The sequence below is a fragment of the Berghia stephanieae genome, chromosome 1 (assembly GCF_034508935.2).
Source record: "Berghia stephanieae isolate SIO BIC M18660-M18661 chromosome 1, UCSD_Bste_1.3, whole genome shotgun sequence".
NCBI classification, from domain to species: domain Eukaryota; kingdom Metazoa; phylum Mollusca; class Gastropoda; order Nudibranchia; family Aeolidiidae; genus Berghia; species Berghia stephanieae.
Genome location: NC_088360.1, coordinates 80,668,250 through 80,687,523, shown reverse-complemented (window position 1 = coordinate 80,687,523; position 19,274 = coordinate 80,668,250). Strand labels below are relative to the sequence as shown.

The following is a 19,274-nucleotide window of genomic DNA, read 5'->3' as shown; positions in this document are numbered from 1 at the left end:
ATGATAATAATAATAATAATAATAATAATAATAATAATAATAATAATAATAATAATAATAATAATAACAATAATATAACAATTATAATAATAATAATATAATAATTATAATAACAATAATGATGATGATGATAATAATAATAATAATGATGATGATAATAATAATAATAATAATAATAATAATAATAATAATAATAATAATAATAATAACATAACATAACATAACATGTGGTATCCTTTGAATGCCCTTAATATTAATTAGTAATGCCATAAATCTATTGATTAAATATTACAATAACGATACACGTGGTAAAGATAGTATTTCAACTTAAATGTACTCATGTGGTGTACAAACATATATCTTTAACCGTGACATGCAAAGCGCACACACAACCACACACACACACACACACACACACACACACACACACACATACACACGCGTATAGAAGATAACCATAATAATATAATAATGCATAATACATACATACAAGATTGAAAGCCATGTCAACAGCAGAGCAAACAAGTATTATTCGTCATATATAAATCTCCCATCATATAATTCCCTGTCTACTAACACCTTGAAATAATCCATAGATTTTGCATTCTTTGTTTCAAATTTCAAACTGTTCCATTTCTGAACAATACGAATACCGAACCAGTTTTGTCTTATGTTTGTTTTGCATCTAGAGACAAAAATCTTAAACTTGTCCCCTCTAGAAAAAGTAATATTAGAATATGAAAAAAAAATCAGATAACAATAATAATAATAATAATAATAATAATAATAATAATAATAATAATAATAATAATAATAATAATAATAATAATAATAATAATAATAATAATAATAATAATAATAATAATAATAATGAAATCATATCATCATTACCATCATCATCATCATCGTTTTGTTTTTTACAGACAAATATAATATCAAATAACTAAACCTAGCAAAGACCGTTAGTACAGTAATCTGACAAATTGAGTTGTTGTTTATTTTCATTTTGGCCATTTGACTTTTACATAGGATTTGACAGTTTTTGACAAGTCAGATATAAAATGTCTCAATCGATAAATATTTGAAGTAAAAGTTTTGTAGCCAAGATAATATAAAAAACGAAAGCGAAATAACGGAATAAAAAATTGTAAACGCGGGTTTACACAAAAGTGTGCTTAATTATTGTGCATTGACCGTAAAGCTCCCCGGGTGTCCAATGAACCCCAAATGATAGCAAACCTCGATCCTTTTCAGCAATAAAGTAATCAGACACATTTAAAATATCCACAGATTGATTGCTAGCTGACAGTCCATGCTGCACATTTAATGATGTCATCACGATTTAAAGTGAAGTATACTCTAAACCAAAAAGGCCTAACAACTAACAACCAGGAGAAATTTATAATGATGTGCATTTTAGCAATGTTTAAAATGATATGTCACTTCAACTAATCCTTATTCTCAAACATTGTTTTCACATATCTTCCTTTCCCTCCTCTTACTATATTGATATCATCATCAAAATCATCACCATCTCCTCGGGTCATTAACACCACCACCACCACTATTACCACCACAACCACCACCACAATCATCATCATCATCATCATCATCATCATCATCATCATCATCATCATCATCATCATCATCATCAACTTAATCATCATCATCTTTATCATCATCATCGTCGTTGTCGTCGTCATCATAATCATCATCATCATTACCAACATCATCATCTTCTTCTTTTTCTTCCTCTATCACCATTACCCCGGACATCCTCATTCTCATCATAATTATCATCCTCGTCCTCATCGTCGTTGTCGTCGTCATCCTCCTCCTCCTCCTCATCATCATCATCATCATCATCATCACCATCATCATCATCATCATCATCATCATCATCTTCATTACCTCTTACACTTCAAAATCACCACGAACACCACCATTATACAATCATCCATGACCTACCTGGTATATAATCACCAAACCCCACAGTGGTCAATGTGATGATACAGAAGTACAAGGCTTCAATGTAACTCCAATCTTCTGTCCTTGAGAGCACGAACGATGGGATGAAAATGAGTAAGCACATACCTAGGTGAGAAATGAAAATACTAGTTACAAAAGAATGTATATAACATTAATACAACATTCCCTTTCTTTTACATTCATATTAACCAGTTAAGTGCCAATTACGTATTTAAAAATTTGGCCTACAAACTCGTCCTTCAAATATCGATCGATTTAAATGGCCCTCATCTTGGCAAAAAGTCTAAAACCTGGAACCGTGCGAGGATACAGCAGTGAACTGGATTAAAATACGAGGCAGATAAATAGATATAGTGATTGATGATATGGTGCGCATACGACGTTATATTCCATTCAATTTTATCATTTTATATTCTTAAATTTTCTTATTTTTGAGAATGTGGTATTATATTACGTTTTTAAAAATCAAACTCGGTAACTTATTGACCTCGAGGAAATATCAAGTAGACTCCGTCTTTTGACTCTGGGGTCAGCATAATTCCCGATATTGCTAAATAATTGTATACAATCCTTAATACGTATTTCTTTACAAAGAAAAAGCTAAATTCGTATTGCTGGATTCGTGTGATAGTCGTCATATTAACTGGACAGAGGGTCATTCAATAATGTTTCATGACTAAAATGTCCACGTTCTCCAACGTAAAGTCCTTACCAAATTTCGTTCAACATACAGTGTCAGTCTTTCATGTTAACCCTTTTTATATTAAAAATCGATGATCTTTAAATAAAAGGCGACAAATAAATATAGTCAAAACCTGTATTCAAATAACTTTGAAAACCTTTCCATATTCAACTTTTCAGATTAAAAAAAAATTAAACCACGGCCTTCTTAACTTGTCACTTTGATGCGGCTATTTGGTCTTGTGGTATGACACTCGCTTTCGGATCGGAAGGTCCTGGGTTCGAGCCTCGCTTGGCGCATAGTTGAGTCCTTGGAAAAGGCTTTTTACTAACATTCTCTCACCGTACTCAGAAGTAAAATGAGTACCTGGCCGTTAACAGCGTTGTCTCTGTCAAAAAAATATAATATCGCCTAACAGGCGTCTATCTCGTTCTATATGTTACGTGTTGCTGTTGGCCAGGAACACCTTGTAAAGCGCTTTGAGCACGTTTAGTTGATATTGGTCTATATAAATGCTCTAGCTTTGATTTTTGAAAATTAAAATGGAGCTTCTCTAATGTCTTCGTCTTCGTCCTCTCGTGTTTAATGTTTTGTTCAGTATGATACAGACGAGGGTTCACAACGGAAACGGGTACCCTTGTGAAGAATAAAGCATTAAATCGGATAACCTCTATAGTGAAATGGTAGTCTGACCATTTTGGAGGTCTGAGATTTGATCCCCAGTCCAGAAAGACCTCTATATTTTTTTAGATGTCTCTTTCTTTGTGTTGTACTTATTATTTTGTCCTGTAGTTCCATACACATCTTTTAATATTTTTATAATGCGGGATAAAGATAAATTCATATCTTTATCTTAGACCAGTGCTTGCTTCTAATTTATCACTCATTTATAATGCGGGATAAAGATAAATTCATATCTTTATCTTAGACCAGTGCCTGCTTCTAATTTGTCACTCATTTATGATGCGAGATAAAGATAAATTCATATCTTTATCTTAGACCAGTGCCTGCTTCTAATGTGTCACTCATTTATAATGCGGGATAAAGATAAATTCATATCTTTATCTTAGACCAGTGCCTGCTTCTAATGTGTCACTCATTTATAATGCGAGATAAAGATAAATTCATATCTTTATCTTAGACCAGTGCCTGCTTCTAATGTGTCACTCATTTATAATGCGGGATAAACCACTTGCCCTTACTATTGACCAATTCTGTGTTAATTGGGAGTCATGATAGTGCATTTGAAGAGTTTAATGATCTTTTAAAATTTCATATTGAAATGAAAAGTTGACTCACAAACAGAGGACTGGGCTTCAGAGTATTATTCACGATATGGTTTTCTGACCTCCCCCCCCCCCCTCCCCTCCACCCCTACGAAGTTGTTGAATCTTTGCGATGGGCTAGAGCTCCATTAAAATTTTAGCAAACAATTTAACTCTCCGATTAACGCTCTAACTCTAATACAGGGCTACACTCCGGCTTCATATGCTGTATGGGTATGAATTATGAAGGGAGGTAAGTCTTTATCCTTGGTGATACCTTGCAATAGACTTTTTTTTTTTAGATTACGACAGTTAAGTGGTAAATAGATAAACTTAAATCGTTCTTTTCAGTATTATGTTGATATTGTTGACGAATAGTTGTATACATTAGTATTGCAGTTATTTTGTATGTTCTACTTTGAGGTCTTGTGCTATGACCCTCCCTTTTTCGGACCAGTATGTCTCTAGTTCGAGTCCCTTTCTGAGTGGCGCAAGATTGAGTTCTCACCGTTTTTCTGGAGTAAAATAAATACGTGACCGATAACTATGTTATCTTTGTCGAACAATTTATAAAAGTGTCTTACAGGCGTCATATCTCGCCCACATGCTTTGTGATGCCGTTGTCTTGGGACCCATGTAAAACTCCGTTTGCTTTTTATTCTATCTCAGCAATAATTCAATAAAATAGCGTGAAGGAACAAATTGTCAAGAAGAGCGGTATTTTTTAGTCGGTGCAATATATATATTTTAGTTCCACTTAGGACAGGACAACTCACTGAGTAAAATACCCTTGATATCCGTCCTTGGATAAGGTGCCCTATAATTTCCATTTAATAATGATCAGGCTTTTGTAAACTGCTAAAGACTCAGGGTCCCTTACCTGCACCAAAATTACTTATATATATACGAGCAACAGTATGTTTAAATTGCGATTTTGATGGATAAGAATGTCAAAACGAAGCATAGATTAAAATAATTGCACTTATTCTGACCTATTGTGTAAATACATCCCAAATTGCAAAATATAAATAAACCTTTATAACCCCTTGAATTAGGTACTGTCTTTTTTAGTGGGAGGATTGCCAAGTCTGATAAAAGGCATGGGGTCAAGATAGTTTGTTCCAGGTTGTTATAACACACTATCAAATAAAATGCGGAAGAAAATTTATGACATAGTCTGTCTTTTGCAATACAGGGGCCGTTTTCATGAACGCAAGATAGCGCATGGTCTCTATCTATCTCTGACTTTAGTCAAGGACTTGAAAAAATCGGATTTCATGTGAGCTGACTAAGCAAGTCCCAGACTAAAATCACGGCACCTTCGGACTAAGTTTGGCCTAGTTTTAGTCATTTGCTAAGACACGACTTCACACGTTTAGACTGATATTAGTTACTAGGTTATGTCGTAGCGTCAACAAGATAGCAGCTATTTTTAGACGAGAGAGCTTCGATTCGAAAGGAAAATACGTCAGTTATGAATGACAGAGGCAAAATGTGTCCTGTGGTTAGTGACACTGGCTTTAAAAAACTTTAAGATGAGTTCAAATCGTCTAAAATGCACATTTTTGTGAGCAAAAACTAAACAAAGACTGAATCTAATTGGCTTGTGAGTTGCGAGTGAAGGGAGACTAGAAATCGAAGGATTTGCGTCAAAGAACAACCAAAAAAATATGATTTGAAAGTATAGTAGAGACAAATGTTATTCTGCTGGCTTTGTAACTGATTGAAATAATGTGATTCATCAGAACACACTTTCTCTTTTGTTTGTTTGTGTTTTTTTATTTGGTTCAATTTGTTTAAGTTTCATTGACACTTTCATTGTCTTTAGTATAGACCATGGACACCATTGTAGTCTAGCAGTCCTAAGTCAATATCACGTGATTTGATTCTTCATGACAAAAGTAAATTAAAAACAGCCGAATTAGTCGCCACTTCTAGGGAAGAAACTAGTTAGTCCGAGACTAAAAACGTTCATGAAATCCGAATTTTAGTCACTTGCGTCGTTTCGGTTTAAGATTAGCAAGTCATTTACTACACTAGTAAATAACTAAATCTAGTCCTCGTTCATGAAAACGGGACCAGGTCTTATGCCGTATCACGTAAAATCACATGATCGGCGTATTATGATTTCAGTGTTCACAACTTTAAAACAAAATTGTCCACTAAAGTGATGCTTTTTTGTCATGAAAACCGTAACAAAAATCCAATTTGTTCTAATTAGCCAAGCATATTATCTTATTTAAATTTTGAATATGGCTTATGCATTGCAAGATATGTTTCGACTTAATGACTTTTAAAAATTCCATATTGAAGGCTCAGATTTAAGTTGATGCTCAATGGATCAAAAATAAATTCTGGCGGATTAAAACAGATTTGAAAGAAACATCTGTAGCAAAATAAATCTGAAAATCAAAGATAATCAAGATTTTTAATGGAGTAAAAAAATCAAAAACTTAAATCAAAACTTAATAAATATAGAAGTCGCGTCACTCTGCATGCAAAAATGATATTATCTAGAAGCACTTTATTTTTACAATTCTAACCTCTCACTAAGTCTTAATGGCTGAACCCGTTCGGTTAGAGGAATAGCGGTACGTATTCTTCAGTTCAGACAATAAAAGCATTTTGGTCAGAAGTCGTCGATTCATTTTCAGATCTTGCTGTTTCAATGTTAGGACAGATTCAAGAAGCTTCAATCTGTCTTTTTCCACAATTGCACATTCGTGTCTCTCAATTGGCATATGTGGAGTTTCGAGCGACTACGTAGGATTAATATCAGTGTCTATAAATTGTAATATGGTCTTCCCGCTCTCCAAACCAACGCATGTTAAAATTGTGAACCAGATAAAAACACTTGCTCAATCTGCGTTAAAATAACAAAACGCCCTTTTTTATAAATATTTTATTTGAAAGATCGACGAATTAATCCCTGTTTTCTACTTAATTAAGTCATTTTCTAATTACCTTAATATCTTACCTGATGTTAAAAACACTCCAGTTTTAAGCTGTTCGTCCTTCTTGGGATTGTCCTTATACCAAGGTTTCCATTTTTTGAGACGCTTCAGAGGAATCTGAAGCCTCTCTCCCACTCCAACAAGTGACGTGGCAAATAAGGGGATGCCGATTAGAGCGAATATGATACAAAAGGCTTGGCCACCATTTGTCTTGGGAGATAAATTGCCGTAACCTGAAGAGACAGTGGTAAAATATACTAACGAAAGAGTGAAAATGGAGAGGCTTCTTCGTATATACAATACAACAATACAAACAATGGACAAACGGGTACTAACACTTCGTCAGCACAACAATACACCGATTAAGGTGGAAAAAAAATTTAAATGCAAAATAACTTGTATTGTCTGTGCAGAACAAAATTATGTATAACATGTATATTTATCTTCATTGAGTTAGAACTTAAAATATCAATTTTTATGTTGGATGGGAATGACGTTTTGGGGAAAATCCGGAAAATGGTGGATTGTGCGGTACTGTGGCCGATACAAGTTATTTTGCCTTTTATTCTATTTATTTTCCACGTTAATTTGTGTATTGTTGTGCTGACGAAGGGTTTGTACCCGAAACGTCCATTGTCTGTATTGTTCCCATACGAAGTCTCTCCATTTTCACTCTTTCGTTAGTTGTTTCACGATCACATGCTTCGTGCAGCCCCTACCGTTTTCTAACATAAATATAACGTTTTTACAATGTCTATGGATGATTCAAAATTAGATTCAAAGACTGAACGTTCTGTTGCCATACCTCAAAATTGCTAAGGTAAGATAGTGCTTAGGGAAGGGAAACATGATATGCAAAGCATCATTGACTCATTTTGGGGGCTGATTTGGCGGTTCATAGGAATGAAATAGGAGAGAAAACGAATGGCAGAGCCGATGAAGAGGATCGCAGTGACATGCAAAACAACGCGCAATAAGAGTGTTTGTGAATAAAATCTATATAAATTATATGGACGAATATGGAGATGGAGCCAAATTTATGTTTCATGTAATACAAGTGGGCCAGAATCCCCATTGTGCTTTCAATATCCACGACAGCCAGATTTTCTTTCTTTAGTGGGCAGCGTGACTCAGCGTTACGGTCTTTGCTACTTCGTACCCGAAAGATACCGAATTCGATCACCCGCCGCTGTGGTGTGTGGCCTTGAGCAAGTTACTTCGTCCTAGCTCAGTTTGTGGCGCTGCACTGCGGTTAACGCCTGAATTATTCCAGTCTTCCCTTGAAATAGACCCGAGAGACAATTTTCCGCTATGGGATGAATAAAGGGATTTAAAAAAAAATTATTTATCTGAGTCGAAATTGTAAAATAGTATGTGATCATATATCACAAAACGGTAGAATGTCAACGTGAGCCTGATGCTTAAAACTGAATTTGAAGCTTAACTTATGTAATTGAAGTCAAAATGAATAGCTTCATAGAAGGAATATTTGGTCTTTAAAATTCACAACTTAAATTCATTTTCTATTTCTGGTCATTTTTACTATAAACTCAATCTTCTTTATTCCGTTCATTCCGACAAAATCGACGCGATGGATCACATAATATAACCATGGGATTAGTGACTATCTTCAATGAGTGAGAACTTAAAATATCAATTTTTATGTTGGATGGGGAAAGACGTTTTGGGGAAAATCCGTAAACGGTCGGTTGTGCGGCTATGTGGTCTTGTGGTATGCCACTCGCTTTCGAATCAGAAAGTCATGGGTGCGAGCCTCGCTCGGTGCTTCGTTGAGTCCTTGGAAAAGGCTCTTTACTCGCATCTTCTCACCGTACTCAGGTAAAAAAATGTTTACCTGGCCGTTAACAGCGTCGTCGTTGATCGAAAAAGAAATATGTAATATCGCCTTTCAGGCGTCATGTCACTTCTTACTTGTGAAGCGTTGCTGTTGGCCAGGGACCCCTTGTAAAGCGATTTGAGCACGTTTAGCGGATATTGCGCTATACAAAAGCTCAAACTTTAAGGAGAGAGTTAACACGGAATCACATGGGATGAGTTGACGGGGAATGAGACAGGACAATGTATGATTTACTTACCGATAGTGCTGACGACTGTAAGGGAGAAAAGGACAGTAGAGACCATATCCCAATTAGAATCGTCTTCTGCCAGGCTACCATTTGTAGCGTTGTTCCCGGTGGAGAACATGGAAAGTACAGGAACACCTCGTGATTTTGCTGTCATTACCTGGGCCAAGTATTCTTCTAAAGCCTCTTGACTAAGGCATTTGTGGGCTTCTGGATTAAATATTTCGTGTGGATAAAACTCGATAATAATAATAATAATAATAATAATAATAATAATAATAATAATAATAATAATAATAATAATAATGATGATGATAATAATAACAATAATAATATAATAATAATAATAATAATAATAAATAATAATAATAATAATAATAATAATAATAATGATAATAATAATAATAATAATAATAATAATAATAATGATAATAATAATAATAATAGTAATCACATTTGTTTAGTGCTTTTTTGCCGAGGCCTCGCATGTTATTCACTTGGCTAAGAGCTTAAGAACAATTTCTATTTTTCTGATTTATGAGTTGAGTTAGTGATATCGGGATGTTGGTGGTGGTGATGGTGATAATGATGATGATGATGATGATGATCATGATGATGATGATGGTGATGATGATGATAATGATGATGATGATAATGTGATAATTTTGTTGGTGTGGAGGATGATGATGATGATGGTGGTGATGGTAGTGGCGATGGTAGTGGCGATGGTGGTAGTTGTGGTGGTAGTGACCTTTGAGCCCAGTATCTCAACTGACAGAACGATGGACAGGCTGGAGTATGAGTTATACATTCTACTGAGGAGTTGACCTTTATAACCTGCTAATTAGTAGTGCGGGGCGGTCCTTGGCAAGCTTAAGGACCACGGTCCTACGGTCCTTGGGAAATGAAGACCGCAAGGACCGGTCTCTAGACCGGTCCGTTCATTCTTGAACCGTTAAAGACCGCTACACGATGAAAACCGTGGCCTACAGGAGTAAAACACACGGAGTAGTCACACTCATTTCAAATTGTAACCTAATTAGAGAAGAGGGGTGATGCCTTCTTTATTTGCTCACCGTACTTCATTGTTACTTCGATAATTTAATAAAATTTGAAATTTATCCCCATTAACGGAGATAATGGCATCGCCCAAGGCGTTGATCGACTTGTTCGTGGCGTTGATACACACACGCAACTCTCCTACCCCCCCCCCCCCCCCCCACACACACACACATTAGAGGGCAGCGAGCATTGAAGAGTAAGAGAGAGACGTGAAGTTATAATAAGAGGGGGTGGATGAGGTGATAAGAGGGGTCGATGGTGACTTTTCGCCAGATCTAACAAACTCAGCTACCCATTCATTGCTGAGTAGACAGGGATTCAGAAAAAAATCGACTGCACCCGGATCGATCTCTGGCCCTTTGCGTATAAAGAGAGTGCTCTATCAACTGAGCTATCGGGGTCCCCAAATATTCTATTGGACCTTTTAAAAATACAGACGTTATAACTTTTTTTTTTGGACGGAAGAAACTAATGAAACTCATATTACTTGATTAGTTAAAACACCAAACGAAATTTTAATATTATTGTATTATTTTAAATGACAACAATGCGATAGAAAGGAGTGGCGACAAGAGATGGACAAAAGAAAACAAAAAATCAGACTTGCAACTTGCTAGGTTCGACACACACACACACACACACACACACACACACACACACACACATCTTTAGTAGTCACATACATTTCAAACAATAACCCATTAGAGAAGAGGGGTCATGCCTTCATCATAGATCATTGTCATTGCGATCATTATGGTGTAGTAAATTTTGAAATTTACCCCGTATAATGGAATCGTCCAAGGCGTGCGCCTCCTGTTCCCCCCCATCTCACACACGAAAGGGCGGTTTGCGGAGTGGAGGGAAGTGGTCGTCTGCCTCTATGGTCGTCTGTGTCGTTTAGTGTATGGCAAAGGGGGGTGGGTGCGATTAATTAAGTGGGATGGGTGGTGATTGGTGGAAGATAGGCAAAGGACCGAGGCAACGAATCGCTGGGGAAGTAGTATGGCGCGAGACCGTTGAAAGGTGATAAGAAGTGAGGACCGCCGGCGGTCTTCCTCTTTGGGACTGGACCACGGTTCACAGCTAAAAGACCGTGGGACCGGTCCTCGGTCCGGTCCTCAGCGCGGCACTACTAATTAGTGCCTAGATTCAAGAATGAGTTTAAAGTCTCATTCAATCTATTGGACAGTCTGCAATCACTAAAAAGTGCTAAGCTTTTAAAGTATCCAATTAATTCTTCTATAAGGTAAAGAAGAAAAATTTAATACCGTTTTAAAGATTTGAGTCTCCTTTATGATGAGAAACATTATATTCAAATTTGTCACATTGACTTGACTTCAATATAATACATAACAATGTTCTGAATAGAACGTCAAAAAAAACAAAAAACAGGTACAATGATAGTGCAGCAATAGACCACATAACATGCGCAGATCATAAGATATGATACTAATGTTTTATAGAAAATAGCAACAAATAATGTCTGACAACATTTAAGTATGGAGAGCAACTATAACGCTAACCATCTGATAGCCCAGTGATATGGTCTCAATTCATAATAAACTAAAATACCCACCCCCACCCACCCTGACAAACATGTTTTCCGCTATGAATAATTAGCTCGTCACATGTGGTGTTTTCTGCTGCCCTGATAATGATACATATGTATACGTCGAAAACAGAAATGCCTGATATCAATTAGACTTTATTTTTATTTTTCAAGTCCTATACAAACCCTGATTGCATCATCAATATTGCCTTTCACAATAAGCGCAGATTACAACATGATAAGATAGGTTTCGTTAGCTCGTTTCTTTTCAAACTATATAAAGTATAACAAGAAATTCTTCTTCTTATTATTCTTCTTTCTGTTCATTTACGATGCATGCAGTTATATGTTGGTTCTTTACAATGAACAACACAGATCGGATACTGGTAATGGGTCACTCTTTTAAATATTATCTACAAGATCAAGGAACTATATGTGCTAAATGCAATCTATTAATATATGTATTTGAAATGTGATTGGTTGGTCTGCTTACCTAAAAACTTCTTATGGTCAACCGCGTAGGCCTTTCTCTCCTCCTTCTCATTGGACTTTTCCACGTAATGGAATACAAGGGAACCAAGGAATATATACACAATGGTCACGAAGACAAAGGCGATGAAGGCAGTTCTTTTCATGATGTTTTTGAAGCACTTCCACAACCTTCCAGACACACGTATTGGAGCGTATAGCCAGGTCAAAGCCATGCTTGAATGTGGCTTTAAATGCCGATGCTCAATCTCATCATGATGTCCTTCTTCATTTTCTGAAAGACATAAAAAGTAAGAGTTAATATCATTCATTGACTTACATGATGGTGCCAAGACTGTTGCATTACGCGTATTAAAACATTAGCTTACACTTTTCTGACGATTGTAAAGAGCAATTAATAACATTTCAAGCACAATGCTCTGCAACAAACCAGCGTTCAGATAAGACAATTTCGAGTAATTTTGTTGCCATTTACACGCTAAAGGAAACGGAATTAACCTTTGTTCAAATGGCCTGATGACTCTGAACTAGTTTTATTTTTTTAATTGTTCATTTTTTGTAACTTTGTCGAAGTGGATGGCGTTTTGGAGCAATAATACAACATGCATTTTAAAACAAGACCATCGTTAGATGAAAGGAAGGAACCTTTGTATGTTTCTCAAACACAATATCAAAGAATACAGTTCACCTCTTTCCCATCTTGTACAGTAAAACGTAACTTTATCAAGTTATAAGCAACGACAGACTACACACTAGTGCGGGGCGGTCCTTGGCAAGCTTAAGGACCACGGTCCTACGGTCCTTGGGAAATGAAGACCGCAAGGACCGGTCTCTAGACCGGTCCGTTCATTCTTGAACCGTTAAAGACCGCTACACGATGAAAACCGTGGCCTACAGGAGTAAAACACACGGAGTAGTCACACTCATTTCAAATTGTAACCTAATTAGAGAAGAGGGGTGATGCCTTCTTTATTTGCTCACCGTACTTCATTGTTACTTCGATAATTTAATAAAATTTGAAATTTATCCCCATTAACGGAGATAATGGCATCGCCCAAGGCGTTGATCGACTTGTTCGTGGCGTTGATACACACACGCAACTCCTACCCCCCCCCCACACACACACACATTAGAGGGCAGCGAGCATTGAAGAGTAAGAGAGAGACGTGAAGTTATAATAAGAGGGGGTGGATGAGGTGATAAGAGGGGTCGATGGTGACTTTTCGCCAGATCTAACAAACTCAGCTACCCATTCATTGCTGAGTAGACAGGGATTCAGAAAAAAATCGACTGCACCCGGGATCGATCTCTGGCCCTTTGCGTATAAAGAGAGTGCTCTATCAACTGAGCTATCGGGGTCCCCAAATATTCTATTGGACCTTTTAAAAATACAGACGTTATAACTGTTTTTTTTTGGACGGAAGAAACTAATGAAACTCATATTACTTGATTAGTTAAAACACCAAACGAAATTTTAATATTATTGTATTATTTTAAATGACAACAATGCGATAGAAAGGAGTGGCGACAAGAGATGGACAAAAGAAAACAAAAAATCAGACTTGCAACTTGCTAGGTTCGACACACACACACACACACACACACACACACACACACACACACACACACATCTTTAGTAGTCACATACATTTCAAACAATAACCCATTAGAGAAGAGGGGTCATGCCTTCATCATAGATCATTGTCATTGCGATCATTATGGTGTAGTAAATTTTGAAATTTACCCCGTATAATGGAATCGTCCAAGGCGTGCGCCTCCTGTTCCCCCCATCTCACACACGAAAGGGCGGTTTGCGGAGTGGAGGGAGGTGGTCGTCTGCCTCTATGGTCGTCTGTGTCGTTTAGTGTATGGCAAAGGGGGGTGGGTGCGATTAATTAAGTGGGATGGGTGGTGATTGGTGGAAGATAGGCAAAGGACCGAGGCAACGAATCGCTGGGGAAGTAGTATGGCGCGAGACCGTTGAAAGGTGATAAGAAGTGAGGACCGCCGGCGGTCTTCCTCTTTGGGACTGGACCACGGTTCACAGCTAAAAGACCGTGGGACCGGTCCTCGGTCCGGTCCTCAGCGCGGCACTACTACACACGCGTTCAATTTAACTAAAGTGAAGCAGATGACATGTGGAATGATTAAAACGCTTTAAAAAAAATTAAATTGTCATTTAATCAGACATGGTGATATTTTGTTTACGTCCCAGTTGTCCAGAAAATTATAGGAACAGAATCTGTGACAAATGCATTCCTTTAATTAAAAACACGTGGTAGACTATAAAGATTGGTTAAGATTTTATTTTTCAGTAAGAGAAAAGGTCATACTTTCATTATCTTATTTTGATACACCTACGTTTCCAAATCAAGATGACACATTCTAAAGATTTTGAAATGAGTCCTAAGTTTCCACTCCAATGACATCATAAGGAGGTAGAAATGACGTACGAATAAGATATGAAAAGGTGTTCGGAACAAAGTCAATCTAAGAGCATGTGTTTTTAATTGTCTAAAAACCCAACGGAAACAGAAAAAAAACAAACAACTAAAAACTGGCCGTTCTCCGTCTATTTGGTTTTGCACAATGTAAAGACATGCTAAGATATGAATTTAACCCCCCCCCCCCATTTAAAATATAAATTTTAAAAAAGAATAAGAATAACTCACGAAAATTTAAAAAGGACACGATAATTATCTTATCGGACTTGATCGGACTTCTTCATTTTCGTCTTGATCTCCAATCCTCATTGGTTCAGTTAAATTAACTGAAGGATTTTAAAATTAGAACGTGGTACTCTAAACAAACGCGCAGCTGGTTGACTTTGTTTTTACATCTCAATCAGAAAGTCACATGAAGACGTTTGGCACTGGAATGTTTTGTACGGTTTGACCACGAGAAAGCCCAAGAAAAACAAACAAAAATACTAAAAATAAAAAGAGTTTCATCTAAATTTGATGTTAACATATTTAGAATAAATAGAATACTTGAATCTTTTGAATAAACATATTCATGAATATATTTATAAAAGATGATTAAGACGATTGATACGATACCTATAATAATTTTGTAACTGTAAGCTAAGTGAAACCTTCCAAAGATTCTGAATTTGCTGAATCATCCCTATCTCGTTATCTATTCAACTATTCAACTATTTCTCTCTATGTATCCATTGATTTGTCTACTCGTATATCGTGTATGAGTGGTTGTCTTTCACTCTCTCTCTCTCTCTCTCTCTCACTCTCACTCTCTCTCTCTCTCTCTCTCTCTCTCCAGAATAGGTGAATGGGTTTGAATCCAACGGTTTTGAGTCTCTGTCTCAAACATGCCGTTAAACTGGAGATGCTACCTTAGTCTCATATTAATCCGTCTACTTTAATGCTGATAGGAGCCACTTGGAGGAAGCGCTGCGTCACGTGATCACTTTTTAGCGTTGCTTTAGCGTTGATCACTGGAGCCCACCAACTTCAATTTGATTTAAATTCTATATTATTATTATTCTATATTTTCAAACGGAATTGTGTTCAATTTATATGTTGTGAATTCATTCATCTGGATAGTGTATATATTCGTAAAACTTGTGCAATTTTAAACAATAGTTTAACACCTATTTATCGCCTGCCATCTCGGTCCCTTTGTTTACAAACAATGAACGCCATTTTTGGTTCCGAGTCAGTGATGGAGAAAGAAACAATCGAGAGTAGCCGAGCGGACGATAAGAAAGGGAAAGGAGGTGGTGAAGTGAAAGACGGGGCGAGCGAGAAGGAATGTGTTGGGAAAGGAAGTGTAAGAGGTGTGAAGGGGAAAGGTAAAGGAAAGAAAACGGAGGGGAGCAGTTACGGTGCTGGTAGTAGTAGCGTTGGTAGCAGTGAACTGGACTTTAATGAAATAAAACAGCAACTCAGTGTGTTGATGGGATTGGTGCCAGTGGTGAGCCAAATGAAGGAGGCCTTTGACCGTTTTAATGAAATGGAGGAGGAAGATGCTAATGTCAATATTGGCCTTTCGCGGCCAATATGTAATGATGACATTGAGTCTGATCTTTCGCGATCAGGCAGTAAAGATGTAAGTAATGCTGACCTTTCGCGGTCAGGCAGTAAAGATGTAGAATGTAATGCTGACCTTTCGCGGTCAGTTGATATGGTGCCAGGCAGTAGTAGAGATGCAGGGATGATGGAGCAGGCATTCTCATATTTCGAGAATGTGGTAGGCAGGACAGAAGTGAAAGGGAAGGTGCTGGCAGAGAATGTTTCAACTGGTGTTACACAGGTTTTATGTGACGGTCTGCCCAAGGATACGATTACTGCTCTCTCTGAAAAATATCCAGTGCCAGCAAATTGCTCTAGACTAGAGGTTGTCCAATGCAATGAGGAGGTTTTTAAACAGATATCCCTGCCTCTAGAATGAGGGACGCATCCTTGCAGAAAGTGCAGGTATCGCTTATGAAAGGCATCACTGCTGTTTGCAGGGCTATGGAGATGGTGAAAGGAGATAACAAAGAAGTACTGGAAAATATTTTGGATGGAGTCGCTTTGCTCACCAATGCCTCTCATAGTTTGGATATTTATAGAAGACAGTCACTTCGCGGTGAAATTAGAGATGACCTCAACGCTCTCTGTACCGCTTCCTATCCTGTTAGTGACAAGTTATTTGGGAGCAACATTAAAGATAAGATTAAAGACATGAACGATTCTATTCGAGTGGCAAAAACCACAAGGAGATTTTCCCCGTACCCGTCCCATGGCCAGAAAAGGTTTCCTTTTTTAGGCAAAGGTCAACCATGGAAAGGTCAAGGAGGGGGGACAAACACCTTTCGGGGGAATACAAGGACATGGAACAACCACAAACAACACCACAAGCAACACACATTCAAAAGGAGGAATTAAAGGATAAGGTAACCCATTTGCATGGGGCAGAACTAAATTATTTATATCTACTTGGAAAATGTATACCTCTGATCCTTTTATTATTCAATGTATTTCTGGATGTGCAATTGATTTTTTGTCCCCTCCTGTTCAAATGAAACCAGCTCATACTATCCAATTTAAACAGGATGAAAAGTTAGCTTTACAGGAGATGATAATACAATATGAAAGGGATGGTGTTATCCAGAAATGTACACCGGAGGAGGGTGATTTTGTTAATAATGTTTTCCTTAGGGAGAAACGTGCTATACCCGGTGAGCAGAGGAAAAAGTATCGAATGATATTAAATGTAAAACATCTCAACTCCTTTGTGCGTTATCGCCATTTTAAAATGGACACTTTACATTCTTGTTTACAACTTATAGAACCTAAATGTTTCATGGTTTCGCTAGATTTATCTAATGCATACCATTCTTTGCCCATGCACCCAGATTTTACGAAATTTCTTAAATTTGTTCATAATGAATCGTTATACCAATACCTTGTTCTTCCGCAGGGGTTCCGTGATAGTCCTAGAATCTTCACTAAAATCATGAAACCTATTGTTGCTCATCTGCATCTTAAGGGAATTATATGCAGTTTGTATATTGATGATTTTTATATTCAGGGCCCTTCTTATGAGGAATGCGAACATAATTTGAAGTACACGACCAATATTGTGCGTTCGTTAGGATTTGAAATATCAGATAAGTTTAACTTAACCCCATCTCAAGAAATGGAGCACTTAGGGTTTGTACTCAGTTCCTTGGATATGTCAGTGACTTTAAGTGATAAAAAGAAAGATCAGATTATTTGTATGATTGAGAACCTTCCTTCTTCCATCTCAGTTAGATTTTTAGCTAAGATTATCGGCATGTTAGTCGCCTCTTTCCCTGCTGTTGAATATGGACCTTTATTCTATAGAAGTCTTGAGTGTCAAAAAATTGAGGCTCTCAAACAAGTATATAACTTTGATAGATATATTAAAGTTTCAGTTCAATCTTTTATTGAATTAGAATGGTGGAAGTCTGAAGGCGTCCACAGTAAGAAACGATTACATATAGATAACCCTTCTTTTGTGATGAGAACTGATGCTTCAGGTCATGGCTATGGAGCAATTATGAATGATGTTGCCACACAGGGTATGTGGACGGAAGAAGAGCAGATGGATCACATCAACGTTCTAGAAATAAAAGCAGTTTATTTAGGACTTCAATCTTTGTGCAAAGATATTTCCAATTGTCACATTCGGGTAGAAGTAGATAATATGACAGCTGTTTCTTACATTAATAACATGGGGGGAACCCATTCAGTTAAATGCAATGACATCACACGAGAGTTAATTTTATGGTGCAAAACCAGGGGAATATGGATTTCAGCATGTCATATTCCCGGAGTGGAAAATACCATTGCTGATGATTATAGTAGAAAATTATCTATTCATACTGAGTGGTCGCTTAATCGAGCAGAGTTCAATAAGCTTTGTGATCATTTTGGAAATCCAGAAATTGATCTTTTTGCTTCTAGAACCAATTTTCTTATTCCCAAATATATGTCGTTATATCCTGACCCATCTGCCTGTGCCATTAATGCCTTTTATCATTTATGGGCTGGATTTGTGTATTTATTCCCTCCATTCAATATGATCCCCAGGGCTCTACAAAAGATACAACAAGACAAAGTATCGCGAGCGTTGGTGATAGCACCAATTTGGCAAACACAGACTTGGTTCCCCAAACTTATGACTATGCTGATAGCGCCCCCGGTCCATCTAAAAGCCTCAAAACACCTATTGACATTGGCATCAGACAGGGCAGCTGTGCACCCTTTGTATCCAAAACTAAAGTTGATGGCTTGTCTCTTATCAGGGCAAAAATCCGGAAACAAGGAGTTTCCAAGCACGCCTTAAAAATAATTATGAAAAGTTGGCGTCGCAACACCCAAAAACAGTACAATAGTTACTTACTGAAATTTATCCAGTTTTGTGATGCTGATGGGGTGGACCCTATGAGTAAAAATGTTCAGACTACTATAGCTTTTTTGACAATATTATTTCAATCTGGATTGGGATACAGTGCCATCAATACAGCGAGGTCAGCAGTGTCAACATTGAACGAGACCGGTTCAGATCCGCTAGTGTGTAGATTTATGAAAGGTGTATTTCATTCTCGACCCACTCGTGCCCGTTACACTACTGTTTGGGACATATCTACTGTGTTAAATTATTTAAGATCACTTTCCCCTGCTCGTGATCTTAACCTTTTTATGTTAGGAGCCAAACTTCTTATGCTAT

At 37.1% G+C, this 19,274-nt stretch overlaps 1 protein-coding gene across 4 annotated transcripts in view; it reads right to left on the bottom strand.

Moving 5' to 3' along the window:
* LOC144958644 (potassium channel, subfamily K, member 16-like) overlaps positions 1-19,274 on the bottom strand; it is a 95,194-nt gene that overhangs the window by 39,513 nt on the left and 36,407 nt on the right. For all 4 annotated transcript variants that reach the window (XM_078890751.1, XM_078890776.1, XM_078890767.1 and 1 more), the window contains exons 2-5: positions 12,079-12,348; positions 8,987-9,184; positions 6,914-7,123; positions 1,969-2,094 (exon numbers count right to left, since the gene is read on the bottom strand). In XM_078890751.1, coding sequence (XP_078746877.1) covers positions 1,969-2,094; positions 6,914-7,123; positions 8,987-9,184; positions 12,079-12,289 — 745 coding nt within the window. In that variant the 5' untranslated portion in view covers positions 12,290-12,348. The remainder of the gene's footprint in view (positions 1-1,968; positions 2,095-6,913; positions 7,124-8,986; positions 9,185-12,078; positions 12,349-19,274) is intronic.